At 44.9% G+C, this 21,285-nt stretch overlaps 1 protein-coding gene across 3 annotated transcripts in view; it reads left to right on the forward strand.

The window, feature by feature from the left end:
- KLHDC10 (kelch domain containing 10) overlaps positions 1–21,285 on the forward strand; it is a 196,889-nt gene that overhangs the window by 126,652 nt on the left and 48,952 nt on the right. For all 3 annotated transcript variants that reach the window (XM_063926738.1, XM_063926739.1, XM_063926740.1), the window contains 2 exons: positions 18,926–19,147; positions 20,061–20,215. In XM_063926738.1, coding sequence (XP_063782808.1) covers positions 18,926–19,147; positions 20,061–20,215 — 377 coding nt within the window. The remainder of the gene's footprint in view (positions 1–18,925; positions 19,148–20,060; positions 20,216–21,285) is intronic.

The following is a 21,285-nucleotide window of genomic DNA, read 5'->3' on the forward strand; positions in this document are numbered from 1 at the left end:
TTTGGGGCACACTCCAACCTTTCTCAGGCCTTGTTTACAGTTGCTTATATAAAGAAACTAGCAGAGCATTTTAAGTGTTTGACTGTTAAATTAACTTGGACTACAGATGTTTAACGAAAAGTAAATAAATCTTTAAGCACTATAATAAGGGTGCCACAAAAGTGAGTGATGAGGGCTAAAAAAAGGTTGTGATCCATGAAATGGAAGCTTTGTTCATGGTTTACCAAATCAGTCTATAGAAATAGATGATGCAGTTTGATGTGACTTGAACACCAGATACAACAAGGCAAAAGTAACTCCAGAAGGTGGCATTGATCTCACCATATACTGTATGTATCAAACAGAAAAGCAGCCTAATATTATATGCACAGCTCTTCAGATTTCTTATCTTTCTCTTCTGAGGTCTATAGCATAAACTAATTGTAGAGAACTTTTAATAAAGGGGAAAAGAAAATGGTGGTATGTGGTTAAAATACCGCCTGTCTGTATCCCGGCAGTCGCAATACCTATGACTCAATCCTGACGGGTACTATCCCACCGCCGGAATACCGCCGAGGTAGGTGACTCTCCCTCTGTGGGTGTCCACGACACCCATAGAGGGAGACTAGAACTTGTGGCGAGCGAAGCCTCCATGCCCGCAGGGGCCTCGATGCGCTCTCCCCACTGCCGGCATTCTGGCGCCCGGGATGCCAGTGACTGTATAGTGACATTTGGCATCCCGAATGATCAGTCCATGAAATACTGAGTTCATCTTTTTTTTCCTGAAAAATAATCTTGTCTAGCCAAGGTTGCAGTAGTCTCATTGCAACTGTGTGTGTGTGTGTGTGTGTGTGTGTGTGTGTGTGTGTGTGTGTGTGTGTGATTGTGTCATGTGCCGTGAGAGCTGGGGATGTGCACCAATGGCTTACACTGCAGCGATGTGACAGACTAGCTGTAGAGGTTCACTGCGTGGGACAGCGTTAGTAATACAGAGGGAAGGGGGGTGGACAGACGTCCAATTTACTAATATATGGATGTACAGTGGGGTTTGAAAGTTTGGGCACCCCAGGCAAAAATTCATTTTAATGTGCAAAAAGAAGACAAGGAAAGATGGAAAATTATCCAAAAGGCATCAAATTACAGATTAGACATTCTTATAACATGTCAAAAAAAGTTTGATTTTATTTCCATCATTTACACTTTCAAAAGGACAGAAAACAAAAAATGTCGTCTGCAAAAGTTTGGGCACCCTGCAGAGTTAATACTTTATACTGCATTTAAGTCAAGAGTCAAAATATCTGTCTCTTCTTTCCTCCTCTTGCTCTCTGAGATGTTCAGCAATGTTTAGTTCAAGTGAAAGTTTAATCTCTGATAATTGAGACACTATCCTCTCCTGACTGGAAATAGTTTGGTTAAGTAGTTATATCGGGAAAAAAATAATAATAAAAAAAAAAAAAAAAAAAAATATATATATATATATATATATATATATATATATATAACATATGGAGATTGGTGGCACTCACGCAGACTTGATAAATGCAGGAAGAAGTTTCTTTATTTGCCTACATGTTTCGGGGAAAAGCACCCCGTCCTCAGGGCTAGACAACAATAAAAACATACAAATCCAACACTTAAATACACCACAGAAAGAGACATTAGTGCACTGATTGTACTCACCTGTCCTCACGGCGCTGCCGCTCGTCCGCACCTGCTGCACGCTTCCGTGTCGCTGGGCAATGACGTCACGGTGCGCCGCGGGGCAGGGAGATCGTCATGGAAACCAAACAAAAAAAACAGTACATAGTTGCCGGCTCCCATAGAGCCTGTGAAAAGAAAACGAAATAAGAAATACCATTTAAAACAACACATTTAAAATACATACATATCGTCACTAGAAGGGGAAAAAACCAGCAATCCCTAGCCTATCTCATACACATTTCTATAGTGATATACCAAGGTTCTAATATTAAATGCAAAGAGAAAACTTTCTCTCTCATAGTAAATATGAAACAACTATCAATGATTCACCTCCCTTAAAAGCAACATAAATCATTTAAAGGTATAGGCGCCTAAAGAAAACACTGCAATCCCAGGTTTTCATTCAGGCCACCTGGAGATAATGTTCCTAATTTAAATATCCAACGGGATTCTTTCTGTAGGAGCAATCTGTCCCTGTTGCCACCCCTTAACGACATCGGGGTATGGTCAATCAGGATAGCACGAATGCTAGCCACCCCATGTTTGGCTGACAAGCAGTGTCGTGCAAATGGCTGATCGCTTGTGCCCTTCTCGAAAGCTTTTTTGATGGCACTCCGATGGAGTGCCATCCTTTCTCTAAATTGTCTTATGGTCTTGCCCACATAGGCAAGACCACATGGGCATGTGAGCAAGTAAACTACGTGGGTAGTAGTGCAGGTAAGCTGATGTCTAATGGGTATCTTATGCCCTGTTTGTGGATGGTTAAAGGTAGTGCCAGTTTGCAAAGTATTGCACGTAGCACACCCAAGGCACCTATAGCACCCCATCTTAGGTCTAAGGAAATGGGCTTGGTCATGTTTAGCTAAATTAGTGACATCGAGCCGAACTACATGGTCTCCTATGTTATTACCCCTAGTGTGGCTAGGTAATAGTCTAGTGTTGGACAGACTACTAAGAGCTGTTTCAGTTTGTATAATAGGCCACAGTTGTTTGGCCTTACTTACTGTCCGTTTTGAACTTGTGGTAAATCTACTCACCCAAGGTAACCTATCAACTGTAGCTTTCTGGTTAGAGCTAGAGTTTAATAATTGCTGTCTAGGGATACGGAGGACTGCTTCCTTTGATCTTTCTAGTTCCCTAATAGGGTATCCCCTTTGCGCAAATCTCAATAGCATTTCATCCAGGGCCATAATTGTCTCCTGTGGGTCTGATGTAATACGCCGCACCCGCAAAAATTGCGAGTAAGGCAGCCCTTTCTTAAGTGCAAGTGGATGGAAACTTTGGTAGTTCAAAAACGTATTTCTGTCGGTACTTTTGACAAATAAAGAAGTATTAAGTTGACCAGAATTAAGGGTAATGGAGACATCCAAATAGTTAACCTGCTTACCATCAATTACATACGTAAATTTTACTACATGTTCTAATGCATTATGTTGGTCCCATAGATCTATCAACTCATCTCTGGGACCATCCCAACAGACCAACAGGTCGTCGATATAGCGCCTGTAGTAAATTACATGGGGGCTAACAGAGGGGTCAAGATAGAACATGTTCTTTTCAAGCTGGTACATAAATGCATTGGCGTACGACGGGGCCACTGCAGACCCCATCGCACAGCCAGACAGCTGTAAATAAAATTCCCCATTGAAAACAAAATAGTTCCTCCTCAGAACCAAATCCAACAAGTGTAGAAAAAAAGACACTTCAGGCCCCTGGTACATCACATTATGCTCAATAAGTGCCTTTACAGCCTCCACACCTGCCACATGTGGAATGCAGGTGTAGAGGCTGGTGACATCAGCACTACATAACAAGGTATTATTAGGGACCGTACCCAATTGCTGCAATTGCAGCAAGAGGGACGATGTATCCTTAAGGAAGGAAGGCAATGCTTGAACACAAGGATTAAGATAGGCATCCAGGTAGACCGCAATAGGCTGATAAAGCGAACCCCTAGCCGACACAATAGGTCGACCTGGAGGATTCTCCCAGGGTTTTGTGCACTTTAGGCAGGGTATAAAAGAGCGGTACTACCGGGAAGTCTACCGAAAGGGCAGTACACACATCTGGGGATATAATACCCAACCCCCTGGACTCATTAAGGTATACGTCCAACTCTTTCTTATAGTCCTTAGTAGGGTCTTTGTTAAGGCGGGCATATATAGAGGAATCCCTTAACTGCCGTTCACATTCAGCAATATAGGCCTCAGTGTCCTGTACGACTATAGACCCACCTTTGTCCGCTTTACGGATTATAATGTCAGATATTTAAATTAGGAACATTATCTCCAGGTGGCCTGAATGAAAACCTGGGATTGCAGTGTTTTCTTTAGGCGCCTATACCTTTAAATGATTTATGTTGCTTTTAAGGGAGGTGAATCATTGATAGTTGTTTCATATTTACTATGAGAGAGAAAGTTTTCTCTTTGCATTTAATATTAGAACCTTGGTATATCACTATAGAAATGTGTATGAGATAGGCTAGGGATTGCTGGTTTTTTCCCCTTCTAGTGACGATATGTATGTATTTTAAATGTGTTGTTTTAAATGGTATTTCTTATTTCGTTTTCTTTTCACAGGCTCTATGGGAGCCGGCAACTATGTACTGTTTTTTTGTTTGGTTTCCATGACGATCTCCCTGCCCCGCGGCGCACCGTGACGTCATTGCCCAGCGACACGGAAGCGTGCAGCAGGTGCGGACGAGCGGCAGCGCCGTGAGGACAGGTGAGTACAATCAGTGCACTAATGTCTCTTTCTGTGGTGTATTTAAGTGTTGGATTTGTATGTTTTTATTGTTGTCTAGCCCTGAGGACGGGGTGCTTTTCCCCGAAACATGTAGGCAAATAAAGAAACTTCTTCCTGCATTTATCAAGTCTGCGTGAGTGCCACCAATCTCCATATGTTTTATATTGTCTATTGCTGACCTGGAGGGCACCGCAGCAAAGGAATATCTTCACTTTTATTTGGAGTGCCGGTAACATTTTGGATATATATATATATATATATATATATATATATATATATATATATATATATATATATATATATATATATATACACAAAGGAGAAATGAATAAAGCAGAATAAACGTTTATTCTGCTTTTTTCATTTCAGTAGTATGTAGCTTGAAAACGGTACCTGTGAGTACCGAAACGTCGCTGCTAGTACCACTACTGTCATGACCTTTTAATCAATACATTATTTCTCTGCAATTGGAGTGCCGCAGCCTTTTTTCTCCTTTGCATCTACACATTTGCTGAGGGCACCCTCCATCTATTTGATTTATCAGCGTCCGAGTGCGGGTTCATTTCCTGGAATATATATATATATATATATATATATATATATATATATATATATATATATATATATATATATATATATATATATATATAATATATATATATAATATATATATAGCTAGCGAATACCACTGACTCCTCATCTCCTGAACCATAAGGCTGCACTTCCTTGCCAGTGGCAGCTTTAAAGCAGTCCATTATTCAAATGGGGGAGCCACACCCAGCGATGTTTGACAGTGTTTAGGGGTGGCAGTTGATGGCTCCCCTATTTGAGTAATGGAGTGTTCTGCAACTGCCGCTGTAAGGAAGTCCAGGAACATAGCATTGTGTCCAACCACCCCAAACCACGACTTGGTATCATCGGCACCATGCATTCTTTATAGCCCCGGCTAGGTGGGCTGTCTTATTATTTATTAACAGTTTCTTATATAACGCAGCAAGTTCCATTGCGCTTTACAACTGGACACACTTGGAAAACAAAACTGGGTAAAAACAGTCATAGAGGTAGGAGGGCTTACAATCTATCACAAGCTTCAATCTATAGGGAAATAGGCATTGATACACAAGGATAGGTGCTATCTATTGCATAGTTGTCCACCAGATAGTAAACGTTCTTGGTGGGTTGCATGATATCACATCACAGCAGTGATGAACCAGGGTCAGGAGGAAAGGAGAGTGAAGAAAGAAAATGTGTGGACTGTACTGTGGGGATATAATTGGATAGGAAAGCTATGAAGGTAATGTGAGCGGTTCTGGAATTTTAATAAGCTTGTCTGAATAGGTGAGTTTTCAAGGAACGCTTGAAGGTGTGAAGACTAGAGGAGTGTTTTATTGTGCGTGGTAGGGCATTCCACAGAGTGGATGCAGCCCAAAGAAAGTCCTGTAATCGTGCATGGGAGCAAGTAATGAGTGTGGATGAGAGACGTAGAACTTGTGAAGAGCGAAGGAGCCGGGTTGGGAGATAATGAGATGTATGTTGGTGTAGTATGGTTAATAGCCTTGTGTGTAAGTAACAGTATTTCTCTGACGTCCTAGTGGATGCTGGGTACTCTGTAAGGACCATGGGGAATAGACGGGCTCCGCAAGAGACTGGAAAAGATTAGGTACTACATCTGGTGTGCACTGGCTCCTCCCTCTATGCCCCTCCTCCAGACCTCAGTTAGAATCTGTGCCCGGCCTGAGCTGGATGCACTTAGTGGGCTCTCCTGAGTTCACTATAAAGAAAAGTATTTGTTAGGTTTTTTTTATTTTCAGTGAGATCTGCTGGCAACAGACTCACTGCTACGTGGGACTTAGGGGAGAGAAGCAAACCTACCTGCTTGCAGCTAGCTTGTGCTTCTAGGCTACTGGACACCATTAGCTCCAGAGGGATCGAACATAGGGCCCGACCTCGATCGTCCGTTCCCAGAGCCGCGCCGCCGTCCCCCTTGCAGAGCCAGAAGACGGAAGAAACCGGAGAAAATCGGCGGCTGAAGACTCCGGTCTTCAATAAGGTAGCGCACAGCACTGCAGCTGTGCGCCATTGCTCCCACAGCACACCACACGCTCCGGTCACTGGTGGGTGCAGGGCGCTGGGGGCGCCCTGGGCTGCAATTAGTATACCTTTTGGCACAAAAAAGCACATAATACAGTGTATAACACTGTATATGTGCAGAAACCCCCGCCATTAATGTTATAAAAAGCGTGAGAAGTCCGCCGCTGAAGGGGCGGGGCTATCTTCCTCAGCACAGCCAGCGCCATTTTCTCTTCACAGCTCCGCTGGAAGGACGCTCCCCAGGCTCTCCCCTGCAGTATACACTACAGAAAGGGTAAAAGAGAGGGGGGGCACATAAATTTAGGCGCAAAATTGTGATATAAGCAGCTATAGGGGGAAAATTCACTTTGTGTATAGTGTATATCCCTCTGTTATATAGCGCTCTGGTGTGTGCTGGCATACTCTCTCTCTGTCTCCCCAAAGGACTTTGTGGGGTCCTGTCCTCAGAGCATTCCCTGTGTGTGCGGTGTGTCGGTACGGCTGTGTCGACATGTTTGATGAGGACGCTTACGTGGAGGCGGAGCAGGTGCCGATAAGTGTGATGTCGCCCCCTGCGGGGCCGACACCCGAGTGGATGGATATGTGGAAGGTATTAACCGGCAGTGTCAACTCCTTGCATAAAAGGTTCGATGACGCAGCTTTGGGACAGCCGGCATCTCAGCCCGCGCCTGCCCAGGCATCTCAGAGGCTGTCAGGGGCACAAAAACGCCCGCTACCTCAGATGGCAGACACCGATGTCAACACGGAGTCTGACTCCAGTGTCGACGAGGATGAGACAAATGTACAATCCACTAGGGCCATCCGATGCATGATTACGGCAATGAAAAATGTGTTGCACATTTCTGACATTAACCCGGTTACCACAAAAAAGGGTATTATGTTTGGGGAGAAAAAGCAGCCAGTGACTTTTCCCCCATCTGATGAGTTAAATGAATTGTGTGAAGAAGCGTGGGGTTCCCCAGATAAGAAACTAGTAATTTCTAAGCGGTTACTAATGGCGTACCCTTTCCCGCCAACGGATAGGTTACGCTGGGAGACATCCCCTAAGGTGGACAAGGCGCTCACACGCTTATCAAAAAAGGTGGCACTGCCTTCTTGGGATACGGCCGCCTTAAAGGAGCCTGCAGATAGAAAGCAGGAGGCTATCCTGAAGTCTGTGTATACACACTCAAGTACTATACTGAGACCTGCTATTGCTTCAGCATGGATGTGTAGTGCTGCAGCAGCGTGGTCTGATTCCCTGTCTGATAACATTGATTCCCTTGACAGGGACACTATATTGCTAACCATAGAGCATATTAAAGACGTAGTCTTATATATGAGAGATGCACAGAGGGACATTTGCCGGCTGGCATCTAGAATTAATGCAATGTCCATTTCTGCCCGGAGAGTATTATGGACTCGGCAGTGGACAGGTGATGCTGATTCTAAAAGGCACATGGAAATTTTGCCTTATAAGGGTGAGGAATTGTTTGGGGACGGTCTTTCGGACCTCGTATCCACAGCAACAGCTGGGAAGTCGACTTTTTTACCTCAGGTTCCCTCACAGCCTAAGAAAGCACCGTATTATCAAGTACAGTCCTTTCGGCCTCAGAAAGGCAAGCGGGTTAGAGGCGCGTCCTTTCTGCCCAGAGGCAGGGGTAGAGGGAAAAAGCTGCACCATACAGCCAGTTGCCAAGAACAAAAATCCTCCCCTGCTTCCACTAAGTCCACCGCATGACGCTGGGGCTCCACAGGTGGAGCCAGGTGCGGTGGGGGCCCGTCTCCGGAACTTCAGCGACCAGTGGGTTTGCTCACAGGTGGATCTCTGGGTTCTACAAGTGATATCTCAGGGATACAAGCTGGAGTTCGAGATGTCTCCCCCTCGCCGTTACCTCAAATCAGCCTTGCCAGCTACTCCCCAGGACAGGGAGGTAGTACTGGCAGCAATTCACAAGCTGTACCTCCAGCAGGTGATAATCAAAGTTCCCCTCCTTCAACAGGGATGGGGTTACTATTCCACAATGTTTGTGGTACCGAAACCAGACGGTTCGGTGAGACCCATTCTAAATTTGAAATCCTTGAACCCTTATATAAGGAAGTTCAGATTCAAAATGGAATCGCTCAGGGCGGTTATTGCAAGCCTGGAAGAGGGGGATTACATGGTATCACTGGACATCAAGGATGCTTACCTACATGTCCCCATTTACCCACCTCACCAGGTGTACCTCCGTTTTGTGGTACAGGACTGCCATTACCAATTCCAGACGTTGCCGTTTGGTCTGTCCACGGCACCGAGGGTATTTACCAAAGTAATGGCCGAAATGATGATACTCCTTTGAAAGAAGGGTGTTATAATTATCCTGTACTTGGACGATCTCCTTATAAAGGCGAGGTCCATGGAGCAGTTGTTGGTCGGAGTAGCACTATCTCAGGAAGTGCTACAACAGCACGGCTGGATTCTGAATATCCAAAGTCGCAGCTGGTTCCTACGACGCGTCTGCTGTTCCTGGGTATGATTCTGGACACAGAACAGAAGGAGGTGTTTCTCCCGGAGAAGAAGGCCAAGGAGTTGTCATCTCTGGTCAGAGACCTCCTGAAACCAAAACAGGTGTCGGTGCATCACTGCACGCGAGTCCTGGGAAAGATGGTAGCTTCTTACGAAGCGATTCCCTTCGGCAGGTTCCATGCAAGGATCTTTCAGTGGGATGTGTTAGACAAGTGGTCCGGATCGCATCTTCAGATGCATCGGCTGATCACCCTGTCCCCGAGGGCCAGGGTGTCTGGCTGCAGAGTGCTCATCTTCTCGAGGGCCGCAGATTCGGCATTCAGGACTGGGTCCTGGTGACCACGGATGCAAGCCTCCGAGGATGGGGGGCAGTCACGCAGGGAAGAAACTTCCAAAGACAATGGTCGAGTCAGGAGGCTTCCCTACACATAAATATTCTGGAACTAAGGGCCATTTACAATGCCCTAAGTCAGGCAAAACCCCTGCTTCAAAACCAGCCGGTGCTGATTCAGTCAGACAACATCACGGCGGTCGCCCATGTAAACCGACAGGGCGGCACAAGAAGCAGGAGGGCGATGGCAGAAGCCACAAGGATTCTCCGATGGGCGGAAAATCACGTGATAGCACTGTCGGCAGTGTTCATTCCGGGAGTGGACAACTGGGAAGCAGACTTCCTCAGCAGGCACGACCTCCACCCCGGGAGAGTGGGGACTTCATCCAGAAGTCTTCCAGCTGATTGTAAATCGTTGGGAAAGGCCACAGGTGGACATGATGGCGTCCCGCCTAAACAAAAAGCTAAAAAGATATTGCGCCAGGTCAAGGGACCCTCAGGCGATAGCTGTGGACGCTCTAGTGACACCGTGGGTGTACCAGTCGGTTTATGTGTTCCCTCCTCTTCCTCTCATACCAAAGGTACTGAGGATAATAAGAAAGAGAGGAGTAAGCACTATACTCATAGTTCCGGATTGGCCAAGAAGGACTTGGTACCCGTAACTACAAGAAATGATCTCAGAGGACCCTTGGCCTGTGCCGCTCCGACAGGACCTGCTACAGCAGGGGCCCTGTCTGTTCCAAGACTTACCGCGGCTGCGTTTGACGGCGTGGCGGTTGAACGCCGGATCCTGATGGAAAAGGGCATTCCGGTTGAAGTCATTCCTACGCTGATAAAAGCTAGGAAGGATGTGACAGCAAAACATTATCACCGCATATGGCGAAAATATGTTGCTTGGTGTGAGGCTATGAAGGCCCCAACAGAAGAGTTTCAGCTGGGTCGATTTCTGCACTTCCTACAGTCAGGAGTGACTATGGGCCTAAAATTGGGATCCATTAAAGTCCAGATTCCGGCCCTGTCGATTTTCTTTCAAATAGAACTGGCTTCACTGCCTGAAGTTCAGACGTTTGTTAAGGGAGTGCTGCATATTCAGCCCACTTTTGTGCCTCCAGTGGCACCTTGGGATCTCAACGTTGTGTTGGATTTCCTAAAATCACATTGGTTTGAGCCACTTAAAACCGTGGAGTTGAAATATCTCACGTGGAAAGTGGTCATGCTTTTGGCCTTGGCTTCGGCTAGGCGTGTGTCAGAATTGGCGGCTTTGTCATGTAAAAGCCCCTATCTGATCTTCCATATGGACAGGGCAGAATTGAGGACTCGTCCCCAATTTCTCCCTAAGGTGGTATCAGCGTTTCATTTGAACCAACCTATTGTGGTGCCTGCGGCTACTCGGGACTTGGAGGCTTCCAAGTTGCTGGATGTAGTCCGGGCCCTGAAAATCTATGTTTCCAGGACGACTAGAGTCAGAAAAACTGACTCGCTGTTTATCCTGCATGCACCTAACAAGCTGGGTGCTCCTGCTTCTAAGCAGACTATTGCTCGCTGGATCTGTAGCACGATTCAACTTGCACATTCTGCGGCTGGACTGCCGCATCCTAAATCAGTCAAAGCCCATTCCACGAGGAAGGTGGGCTCTTCTTGGGCGGCTGCCCGAGGGGTCTCGGCTTTACAACTTTGCCAAGCTGCTACCTGGTCGGGATCAAACACGTTTGCAAAATTCTACAAGTTTGATACCCTGGCTGAGGAGGACCGTGAGTTTGCTCATTCGGTGCTGCAGAGTCATCTGCACTCTCCCGCCCGTTTGGGAGCTTTGGTATAATCCCCATGGTCCTTACGGAGTACCCAGCATCCACTAGGACGTCAGAGAAAATAAGATTTTACTCACCGGTAAATCTATTTCTCGTAGTCCGTAGTGGATGCTGGGAGCCCGTCCCAAGTGCGGAATTCTGCAATACTTGTATATAGTTATTGCTTAACTATAGGGTTTTTTGTTCTGAGCCATCAGTTTAATGAGGCTCAGTTGTTGTTCATACTGTTAACTGGGTATAGTTATCACGAGTTGTACGGTGTGATTGGTGTGGCTGGTATGAGTCTTACCCGGGATTCCAAATCCTTTCCTTGTAATGTCAGCTCTTCCGGGCACAGTTTCCCTAACTGAGGTCTGGAGGAGGAGCATAGAGGGAGGAGCCAGTGCACACCAGATGTAGTACCTAATCTTTTTCCAGTCTCCTGCGGAGCCCGTCTATTCCCCATGGTCCTTACGGAGTACCCAGCATCCACTACGGACTACGAGAAATAGATTTACCGGTGAGTAAAATCTTATTTTCTCTAACGTCCTAGAGGATGCTGGGACTCCGTAAGGACCATGGGGATAGACGGGCTCCGCAGGAGACATGGGCACTTTAAGAAAGACTTTGGATCTGTGTGTGCTCTGGCTCCTCCCTCTATGCCCCTCCTCCAGACCTCAGTTTGATACTGTGCCCAGAGGAGATGGGTGCACTTCAGGGAGCTCTCCTGAGCTTCCTGACAGAAAGTATATTTGTTAGGTTTTTTATTTTCAGGGAGCCTGCTGGCAACAGACTCCCTGCATCGAGGGACTGAGGGGAGAGAAGCAGACCTACTTCTGTGAGTTTCAAGGCTCTGCTTCTTAGGCTACTGGACACCATTAGCTCCAGAGGGAGTCAAAACACAGGTCTCACCCTGGAGTTCGTCCCGGAGCCGCGCCGCCGTCGTCCTCACAGAGCCGGAAGATAGAAGCCGGTTGAATATGAGAAGAAAAGAAGACTTCAGAGGCGGCAGAAGACTTCATGATCTTCACTGAGGTAACGAACAGCAGTGCAGCTGTGCGCCATTGCTCTCACACACGGCAGTCACTGTAAGGGTGCAGGGCGCAGGGGGGGGGGGTCGCCCTGGGCAGCAATATAAACCTCATTCCTGGCAAAAGAGATATATATATACAGCTAGGCACTGTATATATAAAGGGCCCCCGCCAGTTTTTATTATATTTAAGCGGGACAGAAGCCTGCCGCCGAGGGGGCGGGGCTTCTCCCTCAGCACTCACCAGCGCCATTTTCTCCACAGCACAGCTGAGAGGAAGCTCCCCGGATTCTCCCCTGCTTATCCACGGTGAAAGGGGGTTTCAGAGAAGAGGGCGGGGCACGTAATTGGCAGCAAATGATAGAATTACAGCGCTACTGGGTAAACACATTGTGTGTTTTTCCTGGGGTATTAGCGCTGGGTGTGTGCTGGCATACTCTGTCTCTCCAAAGGGCCTTGTGGGGGAACTGTCTTCAGATAAGAGGATTCCCTGAGTGTGTGGTGTGTCGGTACGTGTGTGTCGACATGTCTGAGGTAAAAGGCTCTTCTAAGGAGGAGATGGAGCAAATGTGTGTGTGTGGTGTCTCCGTCGACAACGCCGACACCTGACTGGATATGTGGAATTAAGTGCGGAGGTAAATTTATTGCACAAAAGATTAGAGAACGGACAGGGAATCTACCCATGTTTGTCCCTATGTCGCAGGGACCTTCAGAGTCTCAAAACGCCCACTATCCAAAATAATAGACACTGCTACCGACACAGAGTCTGACTCCAGTGTCGACTACGATGATGCAAAGTTACAGCCAAAAGAGTATTCAATATATGATTATTGTAATAAAAGATGTTTTGCATTTCACTGATGACCTATCTGTCCCTGACACGAGGGTACACATGTTTAAGGGGAAGAAAGCTGAGATAACGTTTCCCCCCTCTCATGAACCAAATGAATTGTGTGAAAAAGAGCGTGAATCTCCAGACAAACTGCAGTTTCCCAAAAGAATTCTCATGGCGTATCCTTTCCCTGCTAGGGCCAGGATACGATGGGAATCCTCCTCTAAGGTGGACAAGGCGTTGACACGTTTACCCAAAAGGTAGCGCTGACATACCAAGATACAGCTACCCTCAGGGATCCTGCAGATAGCATGCAGAAAAGTACTTTGAAGTCCATTTACACACATTCTGGTACACTACTCAGACCGGCGATTGTGTCAACAGGGGTTTATAGCGCTGTAGCAGTGTGGACAGATACCTTATCAGCGGAGATTGAAACCCTAGATAAGGATACCATGTTATTGACCCTAGGATATATATAAAAGATGCTGTCTTATATATAAGACTTGCTCAAAAAGGCATTGGTCTACTGGGTTCTAGAGTCAACGCTAAGTCGATTTCTGCTAGACGTGTCATGTGGAACATGCAATGGACGGGTGATGCCGACTAAAAGAGGCATATGGAGGTTTTACCTTACAAGGGTGAGGAATTGGGTGGAGAAGGACTCTCTGACCTGGTCTCCACAGCTATAGCTGGTAAATCTGATCTTTTGCCTTATATTCCCTCACAGCCTAAGAAAACACGACATTATCAAATGCAGTCCTTTCGGTCGCAGAAAAACAAGAAATTACGAGGAGCGTCCTTTCTTACCAGAGGTAAGGGCGCAGGGCACAGCTAGTTCCCAGGAACAGAAGTCCTCCCCGGCCTCTACTAAATCCACCGCATGACGCTGGAGCTCCGCTAAGGGAGTCCGTCCCAGTGGGAGCACGTCTTCAACTCTTCAGCCACATCTGAGTTCACTCACAGGTGGTTCCCGGGGCAATAAAATTCCAAGCTGGAATTCGAAAGGTGCCTCCTCGACGGTTTTTCCTTATCGGACCTACCGGCTTCTCCCCCAAAAAGGGAGATAATATTAAATACAATTCACACATTGTATATCCAACAGGATATCCAACAGGTGGTGCTCGAGGTTCCCCTCCTTCAACAAGGAAGGGGATATTACTCAACCTTGGCTGTAGTCCCGAAACCGGACGGTTCGGTCAGACCTATTTTAAAATTAAAATCTCTAAACCTATACTTGAAAAGGTTCAAATTCAAGGTGGTATCACTCAGAGCGATCATCGCCAGCCTGGAAGGGGGGGATTTTATGGTGTATCTAGACATAAAGGCTGCATACCTTCATGTTCCCATTTATCCACCCCATCAGGCGTACCTGAGAATTACGGTACAGTATTGTCATTACCAATTTCAGGGTAATTGGCGGAAATGATGGTGCTCCTACGCAAGCAAGGAGTCACAATTATCCCATACTTGGACGATCTCCTAATAAGGGCGAGATCAAAAGAGCAGTTGTTGAACAGCGTGTCACTTTCACTGAAGGTGTTACAGAAACACGGCTGGATTCTCAATATCCCGAAGTCACAGTTGGTTCCTACGACTCGTCTGACCTTCTTGGGCATGATTCTGGATACAGACCAGAAAAGGGTTTTTCTTCCGATAGAAAAAGCTCAGGAACTCATGACTCTAGTCAAGAACCTGTTGAAGCCAAAACAAGTGTCAGTGCATCATTGCACTCAAGTCCTGGGAAAAATGGTGGCGACATACGAAGCCATTCCCTTCGGCAGGTTCCATGCAAGTACTTTCCAATGGGACCTATTGGACAAATGGTCCGGGTCACATCTGCAAATGCATCAGCGGATCACCCTGTCCCCCAGGGATCAGGGTATCTCTCCTGTGGTGGCTGCAGAGTGCTCACCTTCTAGAGGGCCGCAGGTTCGGCATTCAGGATCGGATCCTGGTGACCAGGGACGCGAGCCTCCGAGGTTGGGGAGCAGTCACACAGGGAAGAAATTTTCAAGGCCTTTGGTCAAGTCAAGAGACTTGTCTTCACATCAACATCCTGGAACTAAGGGCCATATACAACGCCCTACGTCAAGCGGAGACCTTACTTTGCGACCGACCAGTTCTGATCCAGTCAGACAACGTCACCGCAGTAGCTCATGTAAACCGCCAGGGCGGCACAAGGAGCTGAGTGGCGATGGCGGAAGCCACCAGAATTCTTCGCTGGGAGGAGAATCATGTAAGCGCACTGTCAGCAGTGTTCATTCCGGGAGTGGACAACTGGGAAGCAGACTTCCTCAGCAGACACGACCTGCATCCGGGAGAGTGGGGACTTCATCAGGAAGTCTTCGCACAGATTGCAAGTCGGTGGGGACTGCCCCAAATAGACATGATGGCGTCCCGTCTCAACAAAAAGCTACAAAGGTATTCCGCCAGGTCAAGAGATCCTCAGGCGGTAGCTGTGGACGCCCTAGTGACACCGTGGGTGTTCCAGTCGGTCTATGTATTCCCTCCTCTTCCTCTCATACCCAAGGTGTTGAGAATAATAAGAAAAAGAGGAGTGAGAACAATAATCATTGTTCCGGATTGGCCACGAAGGGCCTGGTATCCGGATGTGCAGGAAATGCTCACAGAAGATCCGTGGCCTCTTCCTCTAAGACAGGACCTGTTGCAATAGGGTACCTGTCTGTTCCAAGACTTACCGCGGCTCCGTTTGACGGCATGGCGGTTGAACGCCGGATCCTAGCGGAAAAAGGTATTCCGGATGAGGTCATTCCTACGCTAATAATGGCTAGGAAGGACGTGACATCTAAACATTATCACCGAATATGGTGAAAATATGTTCTTGGTGTGAGGCCAGGAATGCTCCTACGGAAGAATTCCATCTAAGCCGTTTTCTTCACTTCCTAAAAACTGGAGTGAATTTGGGCCTAAAATTAGGCTCCATTTAAAGTTCAGATTTCGGCCTTATCCATTTTCTTTCAAAAGGAATTGGCCTTTCTACCTGAAGTACAGACTTTTGTGAAGGGAGTACTGCATATTCAGCCTCCTTTTGTACCTCCGGTGGCGCCTTGGGACCTTAACGTGGTGTTAAGTTTCCTTAAGTCGCATTGGTTTGAACCTCTTAGAACAGTGGAGTTGAAATATCTCACTTGGAAGGTGGTCATGTTGTTAGCCTTGGCTTCGGCTAGGCGAGTTTAGGAATTAGCAGCTTTATCACATAAAAGCCCCTATCTGGTTTTCCATATGGATAGAGCGGAATTGCGGACCCTTCCTCAATTCCTACCTAAGGTGGTCTCATCCTTTCATATGAACCAACCTATTGTCGTGCCTGTGGCTACACGTGACTTGGAGGATTCAGAGTCCCTTGATGTAGTCAGGGCTTTGAAAATTTACGTGGCCAGAACGGCTAGGATCAGAAAAACAGAAGCACTGTTTGTCCTGTATGCATCCAACAAGGTCGGCGGCCCTGCTTTAAAGCAGACTATTGCTCGCTGGATCTGTAACACGATTCAGCAGGCGCATTCTACGGCAGGATTGCCGTTACCAAAATCGGTTAAGGCCCATTCCACTAGGAAGGTGGGCTCTTCTTGGGCGGCTGCCCGAGGCGTCTCGGCATTACAACTTTGCCGAGCTGCGACTTGATCGGGTTCAAACACATTTGCTAAATTCTACAAGTTTGATACCCTGGCTGATGAGGACCTTGTGTTTGCTCAGTCGGTGCTGCAGAGTCATCCGCACTCTCCCGCCCGTTTGGGAGCTTTGGTATAATCCCCATGGTCCTTACGGAGTCTCAGCATCCTCTAGGACGTTAGAGAAAATAAGATTTTAAACCTACCGGTAAATCTTTTTCTCATAGTTCGTAGAGGATGCTGGGCGCCCGTCCCAAGTGCGGACTTCTTCTGCAAGACTTGTATATAGTTTTGCTTACATAAGGGTTATGTTTTAGTTTTCATCGGTCTTGGACTGATGCTATGTTGTTTTCATACTGTTAACTGGTTAGTATATCACAAGTTATACGGTGTGATTGGTGTGGCTGGTATGAATCTTGCCCTTAGGTTAACAAAAATCTGTTTCTCGTACTGTCCGTCTCCTCTGGGCACAGTTTCTCTAACTGAGGTCTGGAGGAGGGGCATAGAGGGAGGAGCCAGTGCACACCCAGATCCAAAGTCTTTCTTAAAGTGCCCATGTCTCCTGCGGAGCCCTTCTATCCCCATGGTCCTTACGGAGTCCCAGCATCCTCTACGGACTACGAGAAAAAATTTTACCGGTAGGTTTAAAATCTTATTTTTATATTGAATACGGTAGAATTAACAGTCTTAACTCTCCTCTGTGAGGGGGGAATTATCTCTCTGCTTTTAACCCCTTTGTGGGTGGAATTTTGAATAATTGGGTGGTTGCCTACGTCACAAAAGCAAGCTACTGTCCAAATTTCAAATTCCTGGTTCTTATGGTGCAGAAGATTTTGTGATGAATCAGTGGTATTTGTATATGTGTTTGTGTGTGTGTGTGTGTGTGTGTGTGTGTGTGTGCATAGGCGGATCTGGGGGGGGAAAGCGAGTGCAATCAGCCTTTTCATCAGAGTGAAACATTGGCAATAAACCAGGATGCACTCCTACAACCAATCATTACCTGATGGCGTATTCTGTGAGGCCACGCCCCTGTGATACCAAACCCTTTATCTGGGAGCACACGTGCCTTAGGTGCATGTAAATAATGTAAATATAACTATTACCAGCTCAACATAATTCAACGTGTCCGGGTGCCTTTCCTCTTTTCATGGGTATATAGTGTGCATAACAGGATGGTACTCCTGAACCAGCAGCAAAAATAAAGACAAATGGTCACACATGCTGTGACGATTTGTCTTTTATTTATTTTTGCTGCTGGTTCTGGAGTGCCGTTCGGTTAAAGAAAAGATATATATATTATCTCTAATATAATATCATATATAATAAATATATATATATATATATATATATATATATATATATATATATATATATATATATATATATATATATATAAACAAATTCTCAGTGTATTTCTTTTATTACTAAATCCTGCTGGCTCCTGTATGCTGCATTACTTTGTATACAGTTTTCAGACTCTAGTTAACAGTATACCACACCTTGAACTTGTTTTCAGACATATTTGCTTGGCTTTTGTTTGCTTCCTGGTTGTGTTTTTTTTTTTTTTTTTTTCGTATTTTTCCTGCTTTTTTAAAATTTGTGGTAGGTGTTTTAGTGCTGGGTATTCTTGTTTGCATTTTTCCTCTCAATCATCAGAAGCATCAGTGGAGTCATATATATTTTATAATGTACAACAATATTGTAAGGAATGGACATCTTTAATATAATGCAGTTACCGTCGGACACATTTCACAGACGATGCTTAAGCTTTTTGCTCCCTACAATATACATATCATTGAGTATGAAATAGGTTTACATTCGTGGTGCCACACAATCTTCCTGTTTCCTTATCAGATTACTGTAGTACATGTGACCCTGCTTTACAAATCCATGTTGCATAATTTCATTTTAATAAGTAGTTGGTAATTTGATGGAGGCATGGTTCTGAAGAATGTTGATTGTTTGGGATTAGGGGTCAATAATTGTGGAATCTATTAAGTGTGCATTGCTTATCAGAGAGAGTATGCGATTTCCCATGCAAATGTAGTTTTCCAACTTGCCTTAAAATTCTTTTTAATGTAACCATTTTACATGGTGTAGTTTTTGTATTGATCATAAGATGTTACATCAGTATACAAGAACATGTTTTATGTTAACTTTCCTAAGAATTTTGTTTCATCTGTTCCTTAAGCTGTCCCTTGCTTTCATTAGTGGCACAGCAAAACTTTTTTTTATATTTTATTTTGTGCACAAATTTTACCTTAGTGGCGGTCTTTTTTTTTTCTTTCTTTCTGCTTTTGATTTTTTAGGTCGTCGAACGCCCCCAGCAAGAAGTGGACACCGGTGTGTGGCAGATAATATTAACTTATATGTGTTTGGTGGGTACAACCCAGACTATGATGAATCAGGTGGACCAGAAAATGAAGACTACCCTCTCTTCAGAGAGCTTTGGCGATATCATTTTGCCACAGGAACATGGCATCAAATGGGTACAGATGGCTATATGCCTCGAGAACTTGCGTCTATGTCATGTAAGTAATACATATTTTTAACTAATGAAAAGACAATAGTTTGAGTATTGCACTCACAGTGTGCTTATAGTATATTGGTATACCTGATTAAGGGGGGTATCCAATTGCCTCCGATGCATTTTTCGGACGCAAAAAAACCCAGATATCGCGATTTATGACCGATGGTCATTATTGCTGTATCTAATTAGAGGCCGTTTTTAATTGCCTGAAATGGATGCCATGATCACACAAAAACACATGGGACTAGGGATAAGTTCCCGAACCCATGTGTTATCGCAGCTCTTCTATCTGGAATTATGCGAGACATGTGAAGCATAATCCCCGATTAGTGTGGGTAGCGGGGAATGAGGCACCGCCATGGGGCTAATTGGATAGCCTCTGGCGCAGCTATTAGTAGCAGTAAAGTACCACTGCTAATAGGATATCCCCCTAAATCTGTGTTGTCAAATTAACTGGTTCATTAAGTGATATGCTGGTGTAGATTTAAAACCTGTATGCCTTGTTGATCATGAACAGCAGAAAAATAGAGAATGTTCTTCACCAAAAGAGCTTTTGTGGGGGGTGCTAAAATTATACATTGATGTGGCACTTTAAGAATACAATAAAAATGTGTATGTTAATTCCAAACGCAACCTATCCTCTAAAAGGTAAATAAAATGACAAAATTGTCTTTAAATACTTTTTTAAATAGATTCAGAATATAAATAAAAAATGAAGAATAATGGCTGCAGATTTTTAAGCTGGTACTGAAATTGTAGTAAAAGGGACCTAGAGTAACCAGAAACACAGAATAAGACAATACCTTTATTGCAACAATAGTATTTTTCTGTACTCCGGAGTTCCAATATGAAAGCAATTTTTTTTTCTTCCATTAACCATTTTACCATTTTATATTCCTGTATTTTTGTTTTAGTGGTTTTACATGGCTACAACCTTCTGGTGTTTGGAGGAACAGGCATCCCGTTTGGCGAGAGCAATGGCAACGATGTCCACGTCTGTAATGTGAAATATAAGCGTTGGGAAAAGCTAAGTTGTGAAGGAAAGAAGCCCAATCGAATTTATGGTCAGGTGTGTTTTAACCCCATGCATGCTGTTTGTCGGACATGTCCATGGAAGGGTAAAGTGCCCTTGCTTTTAACCATTTCATATCCAACTAGTGTTTGCCCGCGGCTTCGCTTGCATGGATATCTGTTGTTGCACAGTGGAACTAACTTTACAAAAACAGTAGTGCCATCTAATATTGTGATGTATATTGTACATATTTATCACAAAACTTCTTTGTAAACAGTATTTGCAGTTTTTCCTTCAAGTATTAACACAAAAAGATGCTTGGGGCTGCTAACTTATGAGCATTTTGGACTTGAGGAGCCTGCACTAGCCGAGTGTCAAGCGTCTGGTTTTCCTTTTATTGCTTCTCTCCCTGATGTCACATCAAGATCATACATACATACATGCATACGTTTCTTTTTAAGTCCCTAAACTATAAACTAGTGAAATCATCATGCAAATGCATCCAGTAGTTTTTGCTTGATGCCAGAACAGACCAAGTTCAGATTTTTTTTTTTTTTTATCATCCTCTGTAGTTCATGAACAGTCCCTAGAAGTATATTTAAAAAAAAAAATGCTGTGTACACACATCCTTACAGTTTTATTTTATGTACAGTGCATCCGGAAAGTATTCACAGCGCTTCACTTTTTCCACATTTTGTAATGTTACAGCCTTATTCCATAATGGACTAAATTCAGTTTTTTCCCCTCAAAATTCTACACACAACACACCATAATGACAACGTGAAAAGTTTGTTGTTGTTTTTTTTTAGATTTTTGCAAATCTATTAAAAATATAAAACTAAGAAATTACATGAGCGTAAGTATTCATAGCCTGTGTCATGAGGCTCAAAATTGAGCTCAGGTGCATCCTGTTTCCACTCATCCTTGAGATGTTCCTACAGCTTAATTTATTCCATTTTACAATAAGGCTGTAACATAACATAAAATGTGTAAAAAGTGAAGCTCTTTGAACACTTTCCAGATGCACTGTATTGTGGCAGGGAGAACACCGTGCTTGCCACCTCACTACCTGGGTGTAGGCTGGTTGTCAGGTCCAGTTCAGGTTTTGCCATGTGCGGAGGTTCACA

Source organism: Pseudophryne corroboree, chromosome 6, assembly GCF_028390025.1.
Source record: "Pseudophryne corroboree isolate aPseCor3 chromosome 6, aPseCor3.hap2, whole genome shotgun sequence".
NCBI classification, from domain to species: Eukaryota; Metazoa; Chordata; class Amphibia; order Anura; family Myobatrachidae; genus Pseudophryne; species Pseudophryne corroboree.